Source organism: Gaeumannomyces tritici, assembly GCF_000145635.1.
Source record: "Gaeumannomyces tritici R3-111a-1 unplaced genomic scaffold supercont2.1, whole genome shotgun sequence".
Classification (NCBI taxonomy): domain Eukaryota; kingdom Fungi; phylum Ascomycota; class Sordariomycetes; order Magnaporthales; family Magnaporthaceae; genus Gaeumannomyces; species Gaeumannomyces tritici.
The window spans coordinates 1,014,069-1,030,083 of NW_008804545.1; the positions used below are offsets into that span (position 1 = coordinate 1,014,069).

The window sequence follows — 16,015 nt, forward strand, 5'->3', positions numbered from 1 at the left end:
TACCTGCCTGCTTTTGGCTCAGAGGCCGTCCCTGACCTGAAGCTTCTTGGCCAAAAGGCTGATTGTTACTTGCCCACTTGGGTGATGGCTGAGGGGTGCGAATGGGAACTAGCTCTCTCTCCCCCCTCACTTGGCAAGGTTCCGAGCCTCACCCCAGTTTGTAGGTCCTTGACTCGACTCGAGGGAGTTGTGAGAGGGGGTGTGTATGTGTGTGTGTGGTCTGAGAAAGGTCTGCAAGTCACTTTTCCCCTCACCCGGGTTGCGTGCGCACAGTACGCAGGGGCGTTAGGACCCTCTCGGTTGCCTTGAACTTCTCTTCTACATAGAACAACGACGCCTGCCAAGCCAGCTCGGGAGACAGTCACGGGTGGTGGTTTGCACCTCTGGAAGCCGCCGAAAGCCACTCCCGGCATCTAAGCCCCCCTTTTCACGCAAATGAAGGCGGGCGGCTTGTCCTACGCCATGTATCCGTTGACAAACACGCGGGCTCGGGCAGGGCACACATCCGAGACCGGAGGTGGGGGCCAGGCTACGGCAAGGCAAGGCAAGGCAAGGCAAGGCAAATCGCTTTCCAACCCGCCTCCGCCCCGGCCTGAACAGAGCTCGTCTTTTTTTCCATGTGCCGACCCTGCTTTGTACCTTTCCGAGTCGAACCAGTCGGTCTACCCCGGTTCGTCCGCACTCCGCCGCTGCCGAGCCCGAATGGGAGGAGGAGGAGGAGGAGGGTGGGCTGCCACCGCTCGTCGTGTCACTCTGGCGCCCCGTTCCTGAATGACTTGGGGCGTAGTGCCTCGCAAAGGTTCCTGTTCATGCGCCTGCCCCGAACCTGACATGTTCCCCTAGGGGGGCCTGGATCAAAAGCAGCTGGGCGCCCGACATGATCTTGTTGAGTCAGCCATCGCGCGGCCCGCCGCCAACCCCCACGGTATATGTAACACGATATATGCATAAACGGCAAAGGTGTTGCTGTCGCCGGGATGCCTTTTTTTTCTTTTGCTTGGTTACACCACTGCCCCGGGTGGCTCCCGAGTAATAGCACCTAGTGGGGGGCCACCACGGTCCGATTTCATGTCTCCATGTCTTTGTGTAACCGGCAGTTATCTAGATGAATGCTTCTTCTGTCTGCTTCTCATGGTCGTTTTTGCCTTCTCGGCCCTTTTATTCCGTCCTCCGTCCCTCTCCTGCCATTCCAGTTGACTCGGGAACACCATATGGGAAACGTCGGCGGGCCTTGGGAACTTGTGCTCACATCAACAACAAACTCCCCGATCTGTCCCAGGGCTCGTTGCCGGGCTCCGCCGGAGGGAGAGATGGAGGTACAAGAACCCGCGCGGCGACGGGACGCGCTTTCGGCAAGTGTTCTGGGCTCTCTTCATTGCTGCGTGCCTGATTGCCTTGTTCTACCGTCGCGGCGTGGTTCCTGCAGCGACCAAGGCTGTCCGGACATGCATATACGACGCTGTACCTGCATATTTTCGCCACCTTCCATATTGAGCGAAGAGACATTTGTGAGGTCCACGCGGCCGCAGCCGACTCTCCGCTCGCCGGTGTTGGGGGCAGGAGGATCCGTGGCGCAGGTGGGGATGATGCGGCGTGGGGAATGTCGACCATGTGGACCCGGGGCGCAGTGGACAGACAGACAGACGCCTGACTGGATCCGCCTGGTACATTGAGATGGACGTGTCTCTGGTGGTGTTGGTAGTGTACTGCCTTGCCTTCCTTTCTTCCTCTCTGCAATTCCCAGCCGAGAGCGCTGTGCAACTGTGGCTGCATTCATTCTTATACAACAGTTTTCTGGCCTGTTCCGGCCGAGACACAGCCGGTTTCCCATCAAATTCGAGGCCCGGACTCTCCAGGTAGAAAGTGTTCCAGGCGGCAGTCCTTGGCTTCCCTCAACACCGATGAAGCTCTGGACCGCGGCGGGGCGGAAGGTGTGCGAGTTTGCCCGCGCCGCAGAAAATGGGGGCCACCCATCTCAACCACCAAGATGAAGATAAAGAGGGGGGTGCCGTTGCCGTTCGCAATCTCCGTGGTCTCGCCGCCGCCCGTGTTGAAGTTGCCGGCCATCGTCCGTTCACAATCATACCTTGCCTTCCACCCTTACCATCCACCCCAGCTTGAATCAAGGCTGCTGTGCCGCCTGCCAGGTCGGACTTGAAAAAATCGCGTAGCGATTTTTGAAAAGATGGAGATGGGATCGAGGCTGACAGGCAGACCGAACAGGGCGAACGCGACACACTCTGCCGGGATTGAGGGCGTGACCGCGTCTCCCCGAACACACTGGGCTTGGACACATATACGCCCCAGAGCCGCGTCTGCGGCCTCCCCACGCTCTACAGCCATTGCCCTCTAAACTGGGTGGCATTGCAGCGCCGCGGCTGAGCTTGGCCGCCTCGTGATAGTGCATGAGGTTATTACCCACGTAGTATCAAATAGCACGTCGCACCCGTGACTCAACCGTCCGCTCTTTGCGCCACGACAACTGCCGTGTGGGGGATGATATGATAAGGCAGCCAAGGGGTGGAGACGGGCTGTCTGTGTTTCAGCTAGATCTAACAAGGCTTTCTGTCTCCTTCTCTCGGATATTACTAGAAATTTTTGTTGCGCTACCGAGCCCCACCTTGCCCCCTCGGCCGAGAGACACGAAGCGGTCGAGGTGCGCTTCGTCTGCATCCCTGAGCCTCTTGTCGTGGCCACAGTATAAGCCGTGGCTCACAGTGCGGCCAGCATTAGTTTTTTTGATGTGATATGTACATGTTCCCACAAAGACATGGCACTGACTGACTGACTGACTGACTGACTGCCTGCCTTGCGTCTCGAGCTTGCCGTGCCGTAATGAGCTGGTTTCTCAGTCTGGGGGCCAGTCGCGTTCCCCTCTCGGCTGACGCATGGCCAACAGACGAGTATCCGTCCCGTCGTGGCGATACGTGGCTCACAGGCCATCCAAAGCTGAACACTACCCGGCAACCAGCAGGTTCTCAAAAAGATTAGAGATCCAACCCCATCAGCCCCGGGGCGCCCTGCACAGCCAGATATACACAAACAGAGACACATAGACCAACGCCATACATACACACACCTTCCCCAGATGTCTCTTTTCCACTTGCGGCCCATTATATCATCGGTAGGGCTTTTCACTCCTCATCGTTCTCCACATCTTCAAACAAGCTCCTTGTCCAAGTCGCATACTTAGACTGTGGAGGGTCCCGAAGACTCGCAAAGGAATGGTGTGGTGGAGTGAGAGAGCAGTAGGAGAGCGCCAAAGGCTATTGTAGTGCTCTGAAACATGAAGCACAACGCAAATAAGGAAACTAAATGCCCCCGTTAAAGATAGACGCTCGGTATCATTGCGTCCGCGCGTAGGGAAATGAAGGAAGAGAGAAACAAGAATTGATAGAAATTAAGGAGAAGGTCTGGATATCTTGGGATAAGAGGAAATATCTTGGGAATGGGGTGACCATTCTCATGTTTCCCGATGACTGTAAGCTCGGGAGCCACAATAGACTCTTTGCGAACAGCAAAGAGGATGTGAATTAGAGCGGAAAGGAGAGAAAAGGTCAGAATTATGTGAGGAAACCAGGAAGGAACCCCGGATGAAGAGGGAGTAAAGCGTTGGCCATGCTTCAGTTCATCACCTCCAAAGGTCCTTCCTGTCCTTCTTCCGGTCCGAAGGGCTATACGGCAAAGGCCATTCGTCCGAGACAGCGGAGCCGCCGACGCCGCCACCAGAGCCAAGGTTCGGGCGCCTAGCGCTACTACTGCTCCCTCGCCTCTCGGCCGGCATGTAGGGGTTCGGCTGGCCACCGCTCGGGGTGTCGGGGACCGCGAGGAATCCGCCGGCACCATCGCCCAGGAACACGCTCTTTCGCGTCGTGTTGGGGCCCCAGGTCGTGATGCTCTCTGGGGTGAGACCATAGCTACTATGCGGTCTCTCCGGCAGAGCAATCGACCCGAAGCTTCCCCCACGCCGGTGACCGCCTCCACCGCCGTATCCGCTATCAACCTTGACGACGGCCCAGTCCAGCTCGTCGCTGCCCTTGGTGAAAACCTCGAGCGTCTGGATCTGTTGCATCGGTATCATGGCCGCGAACGGGTTGTTGCTGCTGAAGCGCGGATTGTGGCCCGCAGCGAAGGGCTTGAGCGTGGGCGGGCTCGCGGTTGAGCCACCGCCCATGTTCAAATTGTTGAATCCGCCGCCGGCCCCAAAGGTCCGCGTCTGGGCGGGCGAGGCTGAGCCCGAGGTCGAGGGCCGGGCGGCGAAGGCGCCGCCGGCAAACGCGGGAGTGGGCGGGAGATGCGTGCCGAGCAGCGAGTCCGGGAAGTTTTGGTCGCGGACATAGATGGCGCTCAGTGCGGGGAGCCCGCCCGAGAGCAGCGATCCAGAGAGGTAGTTGTAGTACGTGGCCGTCGCGCTTGGGCCCAGGATGCCGGTCGATGCCGCCGCGGTTATCTCCCAGTTGAGAGTGGACAGTGACCTCGAGCGGAGGGGAGGAATATCGTGGGTGCCAGCCGCAGTGGGCAGTGGCGACGTCACAGAGGCCACAAAAACCAGGGTTGTGAGCGAGGTCGCCTGGCTCAGGACCTTGTGCAGATCCCAGACACCCACACCTGTGTTTGTGAGGTTCAGCGTCGTGAGCTTTGCGCGGGCGTCTGGCGATGCGAGGTACTGAATTAGTCCCTCTGCCGTGAGCCCGTTCGCGTCCCTAATCAAGAGCTCCTCGAGGGCGGGAAAGGGCGGAACCATCTCGTGGGGATGCTGGAAGAGGACGTCATCCACAAAGGCAGGCATTTCCGACACCTTGAGGGCCTGCAGGTTGGGCAGACTGCCGATCACATGGCGCAGCGTGACGGGGTCAGCCTGCACCCGCTGGAGATCGAGGACCTCGAGGTTAGGCCAGATGCCAGAAGCAAGCAGCTCGAAGCTGCGCTCGGCGCCCGCCATGTACGTCATCTTGCGCAGGTTGCGGCAGCGCGCCTGGACCTCGAGGCGCAGCGTCAGGTAGGCATGCTCGTCGGCGAAGAGCCCCTCAGGTAGATCAACGTAGAGTAGGTTCGGTAGCACGGCGATTGTGCGGGCTAGGTCGGCCTGGGAAGACTCGCGCAGCATGTATGAGGTCTTGAAATAGCGGACGAGGACGCCCAGGCGCGTGGGATCCTCGCGCAGCGTACGGCAGAGCAGCTTGAGCCGCGCCTTGGCGGGGTCCTCGGGGGAGCCGTTGCGGTCGAAGAACGAGCGGCGCTTGCGCTTGTCGGACAGGTACGCCTCGCGCTCGCAAAAGTGTACCGCGTCAATGCGGATGCTGTTGTATCTACAAGGCACATATGGATGAGACGGGTAAGCAAGACCGAACCAACGTGAAAGTTTTACACGGGGGCACCATGCGGGGATTGAGACGTACAGACACTTGCGGGCCGGCTTCTTCCATTGTCGACAGACGGCGACGCAGTGGGCGAGGTCGCGCATGTCGCATAGCATGCAGGCATCGACGAGCGACGAGTGCTCGTGTGTCTCGTACGAGTTGTCGGCGGAATGGGGGCAGACAAAGGTGAAGATGCGCTCGAGGATGGCGTCGGGGAGGTGGGCCAGAAGGCGACTGGACGCGGGGCTGGGCGCGTACAGGCGTCCGGCACCGCCGCCATGGCCGTAGGCGTAGCCGTTGCCGTGGCCGTAGGCACCGCCGTATGCATCGTGAGCGGCAGCACGGGCGTCCTCTGCGCGTCCGCCGCCGGGGGAAGCAGCTTCCTTATTCTTGTCTTTTCTCCGGAAGAACCTCATCTTGCGGATGGCTGAGGGGAGGAAGCCCATCCCTGTGATGGGAAGGGGAGGGAGAGGGGGAGGGGAAGACGGGAATTTCAGATTTCTCTTTTTAAAAGCGCGACTAGGCGCGCAGGAACGAGGTGTGGGGAGGGAGCTGGCCGATCAGGCTGATGCTGGTTGGCTCAACCAGGGAGGCCGGCTCAGACGGCAGGGACGGGCAATATGTAGACGGCGGCGTCACGGCAGCTCGGCCAGGCGCGTCGCTGGAATGCGGGCCTTGGATGCAGCCAGCCGGCAGGGTGCTTTCTGTATGATGCCGCAGTTCTTTGTTCAGGAGCTGTCGTGTAGCAGGCGGTTGCCGTGGTGTGTCGGGTGTTTGTACGGGCGCGATGACGGGGGAGGGCGCAGTGACGACAGAGCTCGGGTGGGCGGGGTTCGCCGGGACGATGGCCAGGAGCTGGGCAGGCAGACCTTGTCGAACGGCTGCTTTATCGCCTCTCGAACAGGCAACGTGCTGGGCTGGAGGAAATGCGCTTCCTTGACGGCCGCGCTACACGGTGTTGCCGGCTTCTCCGGAAGAAGGGATGGCAATGACAGAAGGAGATGGATGGACAGTCGGTCGGTAGCGGCAGGGATGGGATGGGTGTGAATGGAGCTTGGAGCTTGGAGCTGGCTGGTGATGGCCCAATGGTCCAGTGGTCCAATGCCTTGCCAACAGCTGCAGAAGAGGCACAGCACAGCACGACGCAGCACAGAGACGGCACCAACAGGAGAATCAAAGAAAGGAATCCACGGGAAATGAAGGCGACGGGAGACAAGCAAACACCATGTCACACCTCAGCCGTCTGCCGGGCTGGCCAACGCTAGGGACGAATAGAGTGACGATCTCCTAAGCTAACGACGAGCTAGGGTGGGGGATCCTCTTGTGTGGGCACCCTTGTGTGGGCACCTTCCCTCGCCGGGTGCGGTAGAGACGCCATGTTGCACGGTTTTGTTCTGTTTCTGCAACGCGACTTCCCTTTTTCTGGGCACAGTTGGTCCTTGTTTGCGGGGACGGACCACCACCCTGGGCTTCAGGTTCATCTCCACTCGTGCCGAACGGGGCGCAGGGGCCTCCAGGAAGGAGCCATTCACCATTCAATCCAACCCCTGGCTTTTTGTCCTTCATTGATGTCCCTCTCTTGAGCCGCCTGTTTGCCTCTTGGGCTGCATGTGTCCCGCCCGTCAAACGTGCTGATTTGCTTTGCGGCAGTGGCTTGGAACAGACCCAGGACCGAGCCCTGCCGCAGCAAACACGTTGATGGGGGGTGGCGGTGTGGCAGGCCTCAAGCTTTTTATCTCCCGCCATGCCAAAAGAAAAGTATCTGATCCAGGAAAGCGTCTGGAACACATGCCAGCCATGCGACCAGCCACGAGATTCTAGACGGGTCGAGCACATATCTGGACGGCGACGGGCGGTATCAAGACTTGCACAGAGGAGGCGCGGAAAGGGCCAGATACTTCATATTTCCTGCGGAATCAATGGATCTGATCAATGATGTGGTGGCGCCAGTCGGAACGCCTAGCCAGGAGTCAAAGCCGCGGACCGTGGGCCGTTGGTTGGCCAAGATGATGCAACCATTGCCTTGAATTTGCTGCTATATCGTCCCAGTCAAGGGCCCAAGCAGCACCTAGACTAGAATGCTCAAGATACTTGATCCTCCAGAGTCTCGATCCCGGCGGACTCAACAGTCTCGTCAGCAAAGCCAGGCCCCCGGACGATGAAGCTGCCCTTGAAGAGCTCCGTCCCCGTCACCGTCTTGCCATCCTCGCCGACCACGACTCTCCCGATCACCGCCCCGTCCGCGTCCACGACGTCGGCGCCATCGCCAGCCTTGACCTCGTAGAGCCGCACCTCGGCGTCCTGGGCGTAGTCGTACACGGCACCCCTCACGACGCCGCCGCCGCCTACTCCTTCTCCCAGGACGAGCACGGTGCCCGGGCGCACATAGAGCGGCAGCGTGCCGAAGCCGTGCCGCTCGCGGAACCAGCCGGGCCCGTCGCGCGTGCGGCCCGTGAAGAAGCAGGTCCAGCGGCCGCGCGGCAGGTAGAAGAGCACCTCGCCGTCCTCGCCGAAGACGGGCGCCACCATTAGGCGCGAGCCCACCAGGAACTGCCGGTCCAGGTACCAGGCCGTCGGGTCGGCGGGGAACTCGACCAGGGCGGCCCGCAGCGACAGCGGCAGCCCTCCGGCCGAGGCCTCGCGCGCCTGCGCCAGCAGGTAGGGCACGAGGCGGCTCTTGAGCGCGGTCCAGCGCGCCAGCGTGGCCGAGGCGCCCGACGCGGTGCGGTCGTCGGCATCGATGGTCCAGGGGACGCGATAGGACCCGGACCCGTGCAGGCGGCTGTGGCTGCAGAGCAGGCCAAAGGCCACCCAGCGCTTGTAGATCCACGGCGGCGGTGAGCCCTCGAAGCCGCCGATGTCGACGGACCAGAAGCCGTAGCCGCACAGACCCAGCGACAGCCCCCCGCGCACCGATTCGGCCATGCCCTCGGCCGTCGATTCGCAGTCGCCGCCCCAGGTCAGCGGGAACCGCTGCGTGCCCGCGCAGGCCGACCGCGCGAACAGCACGGCCTGCCCCTTGCCCCGTCGCGCCTCGAGCGCCTCGTACACGACCTTGTTGTACAGGTAGGCGTAGTAGTTGTGCATGCGCCGCGGGTCGACCGACTCGTCGTGCCACTTGACGTCGCGCCAGGGGATGCGCTCGCCAAAGTCCGTCTTGAGCGCGTCTACGCCCTTGTCTATCAGGCCGTCGAGGCACGACGCGTACCAGCGGCAGGCCTCGGGGTTGGTAAAGTCGACGAGCCCCATGCCGGCCTGCCACAGGTCCCACTGCCACACGTCGCCGTTGCTGCGCTTGAGCAGGTACCCCTTCTCGGCCGCCTCCTTGAAGGCGGCGCCGTGCTCGGCGATGTAGGGGTTGATCCAGACGCAGACCTTGCGCACCAGGCCCGACTCCTTGAGCCGCGCGATGGACGCCTCGGGGTCCGGGAACTTGTCGGCGTCGAAGACGAAGTCGGTCCACGTGAACTCCTTCATCCAGAAGCAGTCGTAGTGGAACACGTCGACGGCCACGCCGCGCTCGCGCATGCCCTCGAGGAACGACCGCACCGTCCCCTCGTCGTAGTCGGTCGTGAAGCTCGTGCTCAGCCAGAGCCCGTAGCTCCAGGCGGGCACCGAGGCCGCCCGGCCCGTGAGCACGGCGTAGCGCGCCAGCACCTCCTTTGGCGTGGGCCCCCGGATTAGGTACCACTTTAGCCGCTGGGCCTCGACGCTCGTCTGCACGCGGCAGCACCGCTCGCTCCCGACCTCGAACTCGACCTCGTCGGGCGAGTCGACAAAGACGCCGTAGCCGCGCGAGCTGAGCCAAAAGGTCACGTTCTTGTACGCCAGCTCGCTCGACGTGCCGCCGTCCGAGTTCCACATGCGCACCGCCTGCCCGACCTTGTTGAAGGCCCCGAACCGCTCGCCCAGCCCGTGCACCGACTCGCCCACCGACAGCGTCGTCTGCGTGAAGACGTGGTGCTGGAATTTCGTCATGTCCTCGAGCTGCGTCATGTTGTTGGGCGCCGGAGTGTACGCCAGCCCCACGCTCCGGTCCAGCAGCGACGTCAGGAGCGACGAGGCGCCGTGGTCGCCCGTGCCGTGGAACCGTACGTCGAAGGCGTGTGGCCCACCGTGCACCGTGGCCGACAGCGAGCCCGAGCTGACCGTCGTGCCCTTGTCGCCGCGCGTCACCTGTGCCTCCACGGCGGCCGGCCTGCCTTCCGGGTACAGCTCAAAGTGCGGGCCCCGGTTCGCCGCGCCGGACCAGTGCGTCGTCTCGACCGACAGGACGCCGTCGAACTCAGCCTCGATGTCCTGTGGTTGTTGGGGGAGGGGGGATGTACGAGGTTAGTCCTGCACGCCTGATATATGGCCCGGAGGTGAGACCGTACTATGGTCAGGATGCTCCTGTTGAGCGTGTCGCCCCGGTTCATGATCTTGCACGTCGGGCAGAGGAGCCGTATGCCCCGCTCCGTCTGCTTGATCTGGTGGACTTCTTCCGCATAGTCGACAGAGACCCCATCCCTCAGCTGCCACATGCCATCGCGGAACTTCATTGTGGTGGTTTGTCAATGCGGGCTCGTCTTGGACAGAAAAAGTTGAAAAAGGGGACGGATGGTGGTCCCCAAGGTGGTGATTCCCGAGAGGAAAACGAGATGTGGGTGGGAGACTTGGTAGATACGACAGCCCCTTTGACCCGTCCTTCGTCTCAACCAGATGCAGCTTAGCGGCCTGCTATCTCGCACGGGGTAGGGGGAAGTTGGCACTGGCATACACCTGTGTCTCATCCAAACCTGCAACAGGTGACCTATAACGGCCGGACTTGACATCCCCTCTCGATGGTTGCAGGGCATCATCCAACCATTCCATGGTCTCATACACAATCCTCATTGGACGCTTCCGCAGCGACGTTGCCCTCCCCTACCCAGGGTTTGCTTTGTTGCCGATCCGCTCCAGTCGAGAGCAACGTTTACGGACCTCCTCCTCCCCGCTCTCGATATTCCCACCAGTCATGGAGTCGTGTTGTTGGAGCCTTCTCCAATTCTCCGCAGCCACCCGCCTTCGCCCGCACAGCTTCCCCCTCTCACCCCTCTCTGCAGCTACTTTAGCCGGAAGTGCGAGATGCCGTCAGGGTCCGCCGCCATCCTTGATTACCGCAGTACTGCCGTGTAAGCCGCCAGGTTGCGCTGCGGACTGACGCAGCAACCGTTTACGAGATCACTATGGCAAGCACAGAGATATAGGAAGGACATTAAAATTTGGATTCGTAACACATCATCATGTATTCCCCGCAAGGGGGTTTTTTTTTTTAAGGCAGGGGCCACGAGCCGTGCCGCAGCTACCAAAGAAATATAACACACAAAAGCACAAAACATTAAAGAGAATCGCTGCCCAGGCCTACTCGAGCTTGAACTCGGCGCTCGTCCCGGTGAAGGACGAGATGGCGCCACCAAAGAAAGCCTTGGAGTCGCCGTTATACCTGAAGCGGTAGGTACCCGGCTTGGCCGACGACTCGGTCTCCCAGGCGACGTCGACCTCGGAGTGGCCCAGCAGCCAGTTTGTACGGCGCCACGTGTAGACGAGCGACCAGTCGTCGTCGTTGCGCACCTGCCTCCACTCGCCCGACGCCTCGTCGCGCCTCTCGACCGCGACGAAGGTGCCCTCGAGGCGCAGGTTGTTGCGCGGGTTGGCGCCCTGGAAGGTGGCCCTCACGACGTCGCCGCGCCTCTGCGCTCCCGACGGCTGCGTGACGCAGCTGCCGAACGGCTTGCCCATCGGGGAGTTGTCCTGGACCACGCCCGAGATGAAGCTCAGCGAGTTCTTGCGGTTGTCGGGCGGCGACGCGGCCGAGACGGGCTTGCCGGTCGACGAGGACGACAGGTAGTGCAGGTTGCTGACCGTCAGGTTGATGTAGGCGTCCAGCGTGTGCTGGCCGAACAGGGTGCTGGCGCCCTCGTAGCGCTGGATGCCAAACTCCTCGGGCGTCGCAACGTAGTGGGCGTACGTGTTGGCGGGGCCGCCGAGGACAACCATGGGCTCGGCCGTCGTGAGGGACTTGGAGGCCGCCTTGACGGCGTCGCGCCAGCGGCGGCCCGCCATGGTGGTGGCCTCGCCAGGGGCGATGATCATGACAAACTGCCCGACACGCATGACTTGGACGTCGACAATGTTGGGGCTCCAGGCATAAGGCACCTCCATCTCACCCACGTCCAGGAGGATGGGCTTGGGCCACTGGCACGCATTCTGCTCCTTGCTGGGGACGCGTAGGAGGCCCGAGACGACGCGCCAGAGCGGGTTGGCGCTCGGCTCACCGGAATCACCCTGCGTGAAGTCGGCAGCACCGGGGCCGTCCGAGGTGCCCGCCGCAAACGAGAATCCGAGGGCAGCGGGGCAGGTTTGCACATCGGTGCCGTTGGGCAGGGCAAACTTGAAGTAGCGCATGTCGTGGAAGAAGTGGAACGACTTGACGCCCGAGCCAACGACGGGAGAGGACGAAGTTTGGAGGGCGTCCTAGATAGTGTCAGCGCCATATCGCTTTCCTCACAAGGCAAAACAAAGACTGGCTCAGCTTACATAAACCGATTTGGCACCGACATACTGACGACGGCCGATCTCGTAGCAGCTGGAAACACCCAGGTCGAGCTTCCGGAACATGGGGCCACGGCCATGGCACGCTTGCGACCTGCCGTTGGCGCACGTGCTGTTCTCGTAACTGCATTGCATGTTGGAGCCGTCGTCGCACCAGGCGCCCAGGACGTTGGGCGTCGTGTCCCCAACGTTGGCCTGCGAAAAGCCCGCGACGAATCCAGGGGCGGCGCCGGCATCGCCCCGCATGGCCTGCTCGAACATGATGGCCGAGACGCCCTTGTTGTCGCCAGAGACGTGCGTGTTGTTCTGGAGCATCGAGGTTCCGTGGACGGGATACCACGTCAGGACGCCCATATTCTTCAGATCGGACTCGCGCTGGAACCGTAGCAGGGTCAACGTCTTGTCGGTGGTGTCGCTGTACTTGGCCCTCTCCTCGGCAGGGTTCGCCATGTAGGCGTAAAGGCTGCGCTGCAGGTTGCCATCTGGGATGTGGGCGGTGCCAAAGTCCAGGTACCCCTGAAGCACAAGCGAGGCTGAGTCAATGTTTTGTCCAAACCAAGACCTCATTAAATATTTCCTAGTGCCGACTTACCGTGGTTAGGGACTCGTGCGCCCTCTTGATCGAGAGGATAGTGCCGTCAACAATAGCCTGGTAGCTCTGCTGGCTGAAGCCAAGGCTGGTCACCTGGGGCAGAAGGTAGTTGAACCAAGCGCCGGGGCCACTGTGAGAGTGAGTGCCCGTCAGGGCGATGTTTTGCTGCGTGTACACCGCGTACTCGGGGCCCAGAGCCGCGAGGCCCTCGAGGACACCCTTTCGGATGCCCGTGTCTCCAGACTGCGTGTCCTGGACCACATAGACGATTCGGTCCTCAGGCTTGTTGACGTCGCCGACGATGAAGGCCCGCGAGTAGATGCGCTGCCGCAGGCCGGTGCCGGACTGTGACAGATCGGCATACCCTGCGAAGTTGAGCTCAACGACAGGGCCCGTGATGTCCGCCTTGCCGACGCCGATCAGGTACTTGTCGCCGGCGGGGGCGGCCCGAGCCTTGGCCTCGAACAGAGGGTGGTCCTCAAACGTCTCCTTAGCCCCAGCACTCTGGTCCTTGGCCTCGTCAGCATGGCTGGTCAGGGGTCCCAGGTGGGGGCCGCCGATCTGGAAGACGGCGAAGACCGCAAGGGCAAAGACGGAGAGCCCAGTGATGGCAACGAAAGCAGACCCCCGGCCGCGCCTGGGCGGGGCGGTGCCCTTCTCAAGATGGAAATCCATGGCTGCTGACGGTTATGATGTGGGTGGACACAGCAACGGGCACAGCAGGCAGGAAGGGACGGGTTGGGAGCCGTCTGAACTAGGTAGCCACGCCAATGGCATGGCCAGAGGATCGGCGGTTGGCCGTATTTATGTCCATATCACACAGATGGAGGGGGAACTTCTCGTCAGGGGTATTACCAAGTGCCGCGCTCGCGGGGTTTGGGTCGTCTAAAAAGAGATCATGCATTTCCCCCGCAAGACCCGAGCACAAGGGGTTTTTCGTGGTGGAGAGAAGCAAAGCGGGCACGACGAGGAGGAGACGCGACGTGACGGGCTCGATACGCACTTGGCGCGTGCGTATACGTAGGTCACAAGAGCTGACTAGCTACGGACGGATGCCCCTCTTCCCAGAGCTGCATCAGGTCCCAGGGACCACAGAAACGGTGACATCGCTCCGGCGGAAGGGTCAAGAGAAGCCCATAAATCATAGCGGGCGCACCCCCAGACGGGTCTGTCCTCGAGGGCGAGTACCCACAGTGGACGTATCCACAAGCCCAAAGAGGCGGGTGGAGGTGAGAAAGGCCGGCGCAATCTTGGGCGAAATACGTACGCCAGGTGCCGAGCTGGCCGTCGTGAAATGATGAGTGGCCATCCACGACCACTCACCCGTCCAGTGGCCAGTGCGCCCCTAAACAGTAAACACCCCGCCTCCCCCTGCCTGTTCCTTCTAGATCGCCACTAGGTCCGGGTTCACGCCAATGTTGCAGATGCTCGGCAGCTAAAGGCTTGCTTTGGAGAGGCCGCCCCTTCTCTGGAGCGGACGCTTGGGCCTGTGATTGGGTCGTCGGTTGCGCGGCGAATGCGTAGGCCGTACTTGAGACACGCTGATAGGACGGCGGTAGGCTACCGGCAGCGGGACGCAATGCAGCAAGCCGTCGATGGGTGTGGTAGGTGTTGTGGGTGTTGTGGGTGTGGTAGGTGTGGTAGGTGTGGTAGGTGTGGTAGGTGTGGTAGGTGTTGTGGGTGTTGTCGGTGTGGTGGGTGTTGTGGGTGTGGTGCTGATCCCATCAGCTGGGCGTTGCATCTGGGCCAAAGGCATGGCGAACACGTGAGTCAGTCTACTTGACGCTGTAATCTCGCTGTGTTTTTGAAGCAGCGTTGGGCGAGCGGCTGGCTCTAGCGCCAAAATCCAAAGGCACAAAATCAAGCCGTCACGTCAGACGGACGCTTCGCCAAAAGGCAGCAGGAGCGTCCCTCGCTTCGATACGGCTTCCCCGCATTCTCAAGGGTTCCGGCGCCACACTCGATATCACGGGCCCACAAGTTCCAGATGGGACCTTCCACTTCGGCTGATCCTTCCTGTCGCCGGGACTTGGTTGGTCGCTGACAAACAAAATGCGACATTGGCTGTATGTGCGATGGCCGGTGACCAGTCTCTCCGCTTCTGTCCTGCCCTTGCGCCGATAGACGAGCTGCTGGAGACCTTTTGTGCGTCGAGTCGATCGAGCATGCAAAGCTTGAGAGATTCCCAGTATATATGGATAGAGCCTAATCCACACGTGGGAGTGGCGTGTTGCTATTCCGTCTACCTGGTAACGACGCCGGCATCTTCATGCTCAGGCGCATCAAACCTAGCCAAATACCCTGGCACAAAATACTTTAAACAGCGGGCGTTCAACCTCCCTGAAAGACAGAACAAAAGAAAAAAAAAGGCCAAGACACCGCTACATTCTCGTCAGCACGCATTCCCGTCAGCACGGCAGTACACAGTAGCATCCCGACCCCCATCGCACACATGATCGTAGTGGGGATCCAAGACCCTCATATTTCTTCCCCAATAAAGCCAGGATCACTTGTCTTCCTTCTCCCCCTCCGCGCTGCCAGAGACCTTGGGCCAAAAGTAGACCCAGGACGCGCCCTCCAGGAACCCCGTCGTCAGGAGGAGGGCGACTATGGCGTAGCGCATCCGCGGGCTCGGGCTCAGTTGCTTGAGGCTGAAAGCCGGAATCTCGGTGGCCTCTCCCGAAGGCATGCCACCACTGCGGCCGACCTGCTGCTGCTGCTGGCCCATGGCGGGGGTCCTCGCTGTGGATGAAAACGCGCGGCCGTGTCCATGTTTCTGTGGGATAGTTGCAGCGGCCGCACGGTTGCTTGATCTCTTGATCATGTGAGGGGCCCTCACTGAAATGCGAAGGAGGGCCTGGCGGGACATGATGGACGCCATTGCTGCTATGCACTCAGGCACTGTATTGTGCCGGTGACCGTGCGTAATAAAGTGCGAGTCGGTGAAGCTACCCGATTGGGAGTCGGGGCTTGTGTCGAGAATGAAGGCGGGTCAATTCCGATGACAGTAGGACTTCAAAATCAGGGAGTTGATGATGCTTCAGTGAGAATGTCGGTGTTTGCTGTTGTGACTGCAGAGCATTGAATCACATCAAATGGCAACAGCAAGAGGGCCTCCTCTTTATACATCTTCCAACTCATCGTCTTCCCTCTGTTTCTCATCCTTTGGAGGGCATCGCTTACGGCTTCAAGCTAACATGCCTGGCCGTCATGTTCGGGATGATTAGGGTCGCCAGCATAAGGCTGCTGTTAGTGCGCTACGTTGAGCTGGCACGGAAATGCTAGCCCAGAGCAGGTATCGTCATATTGTCGTAGAGCACGGACCAGCCATACGATGACCGCGTATTCCGCTGCCATTACTTTTGATGGGCCCGGTCCCACAAGAGAGATAGATTATTCCGTCCGTCTGACGACACGTCGCTTGTCGCTACCCGGCTTCTACATATGCTGCACAATGCCACAGGCACTCTGCTGCCGCTGTGTCATTGGA

The 16,015-nt window shown here is 60.8% G+C and overlaps 7 protein-coding genes across 7 annotated transcripts; all 7 read right to left on the reverse strand.

Moving 5' to 3' along the window:
• Nucleotides 1-1,830: 1,830 nt before the first annotated feature.
• On the reverse strand, nucleotides 1,831-2,116 carry GGTG_00313 (hypothetical protein; the record flags this gene model as incomplete). The annotated part of the gene is made up of 1 exon (XM_009218057.1): nucleotides 1,831-2,116. Exon 1 carries the CDS (start codon nucleotides 2,065-2,067, stop codon nucleotides 1,831-1,833), a length of 237 nt encoding a protein of 78 aa, XP_009216321.1. The 5' UTR covers nucleotides 2,068-2,116.
• A 1,515-nt stretch (nucleotides 2,117-3,631) lies between these two features.
• On the reverse strand, nucleotides 3,632-5,806 carry GGTG_00314 (F-box domain-containing protein; the record flags this gene model as incomplete). The annotated part of the gene is made up of 2 exons (XM_009218058.1): nucleotides 3,632-5,309; nucleotides 5,400-5,806. The coding sequence occupies 2 exons, from the start codon at nucleotides 5,804-5,806 to the stop codon at nucleotides 3,632-3,634; spliced, it is 2,085 nt and encodes a 694-aa protein (XP_009216322.1).
• Nucleotides 5,807-5,879: 73 nt separating this feature from the next.
• Nucleotides 5,880-6,926, reverse strand: GGTG_00315 (hypothetical protein; the record flags this gene model as incomplete). The annotated part of the gene is made up of 3 exons (XM_009218059.1): nucleotides 5,880-6,277; nucleotides 6,372-6,476; nucleotides 6,818-6,926. 3 exons carry the CDS (start codon nucleotides 6,924-6,926, stop codon nucleotides 5,880-5,882), a joined length of 612 nt encoding a protein of 203 aa, XP_009216323.1.
• Nucleotides 6,927-7,442: 516 nt separating this feature from the next.
• On the reverse strand, nucleotides 7,443-9,997 carry GGTG_00316 (alpha-xylosidase; the record flags this gene model as incomplete). Its single annotated transcript, XM_009218060.1, has 2 exons — nucleotides 9,737-9,997; nucleotides 7,443-9,659 (listed from the first exon to the last, which is right to left on the reverse strand). The coding sequence occupies exons 1-2, from the start codon at nucleotides 9,899-9,901 to the stop codon at nucleotides 7,443-7,445; spliced, it is 2,382 nt and encodes a 793-aa protein (XP_009216324.1). The 5' UTR covers nucleotides 9,902-9,997.
• Nucleotides 9,998-10,587: 590 nt separating this feature from the next.
• On the reverse strand, nucleotides 10,588-13,266 carry GGTG_00317 (hypothetical protein). Its single transcript, XM_009218061.1, has 3 exons — nucleotides 12,526-13,266; nucleotides 11,919-12,449; nucleotides 10,588-11,855 (listed from the first exon to the last, which is right to left on the reverse strand). Exons 1-3 carry the CDS (start codon nucleotides 13,198-13,200, stop codon nucleotides 10,743-10,745), a joined length of 2,319 nt encoding a protein of 772 aa, XP_009216325.1. The 5' UTR covers nucleotides 13,201-13,266; the 3' UTR covers nucleotides 10,588-10,742.
• Nucleotides 13,267-14,188: 922 nt separating this feature from the next.
• Nucleotides 14,189-14,586, reverse strand: GGTG_00318 (hypothetical protein; the record flags this gene model as incomplete). The annotated part of the gene is made up of 1 exon (XM_009218062.1): nucleotides 14,189-14,586. The coding sequence occupies one exon, from the start codon at nucleotides 14,584-14,586 to the stop codon at nucleotides 14,386-14,388; it is 201 nt and encodes a 66-aa protein (XP_009216326.1). The 3' UTR covers nucleotides 14,189-14,385.
• A 102-nt stretch (nucleotides 14,587-14,688) lies between these two features.
• Nucleotides 14,689-15,674, reverse strand: GGTG_00319 (hypothetical protein). Its single transcript, XM_009218063.1, has one exon. It carries the CDS (start codon nucleotides 15,404-15,406, stop codon nucleotides 15,032-15,034), a length of 375 nt encoding a protein of 124 aa, XP_009216327.1. The 5' UTR covers nucleotides 15,407-15,674; the 3' UTR covers nucleotides 14,689-15,031.
• Between the last annotated feature and the right edge of the window lie 341 nt (nucleotides 15,675-16,015).

Bases quoted from the DNA above. Each gene is read 5' to 3' on its own strand.
- GGTG_00319 (XM_009218063.1), bottom strand. From the start codon at position 15,406: ATGGCGTCCATCATGTCCCGCCAGGCCCTCCTTCGCATTTCAGTGAGG.
- GGTG_00317 (XM_009218061.1), bottom strand. From the start codon at position 13,200: ATGGATTTCCATCTTGAGAAGGGCACCGCCCCGCCCAGGCGCGGCCGG. The intron at 12,450-12,525 runs GTAAGTCGGCAC...CTTGTGCTTCAG, and splicing joins CGCACGAGTCCCTAACCACG to GGGTACCTGGACTTTGGCAC. The intron at 11,856-11,918 runs GTAAGCTGAGCC...GACACTATCTAG, and splicing joins TCGGTGCCAAATCGGTTTAT to GACGCCCTCCAAACTTCGTC.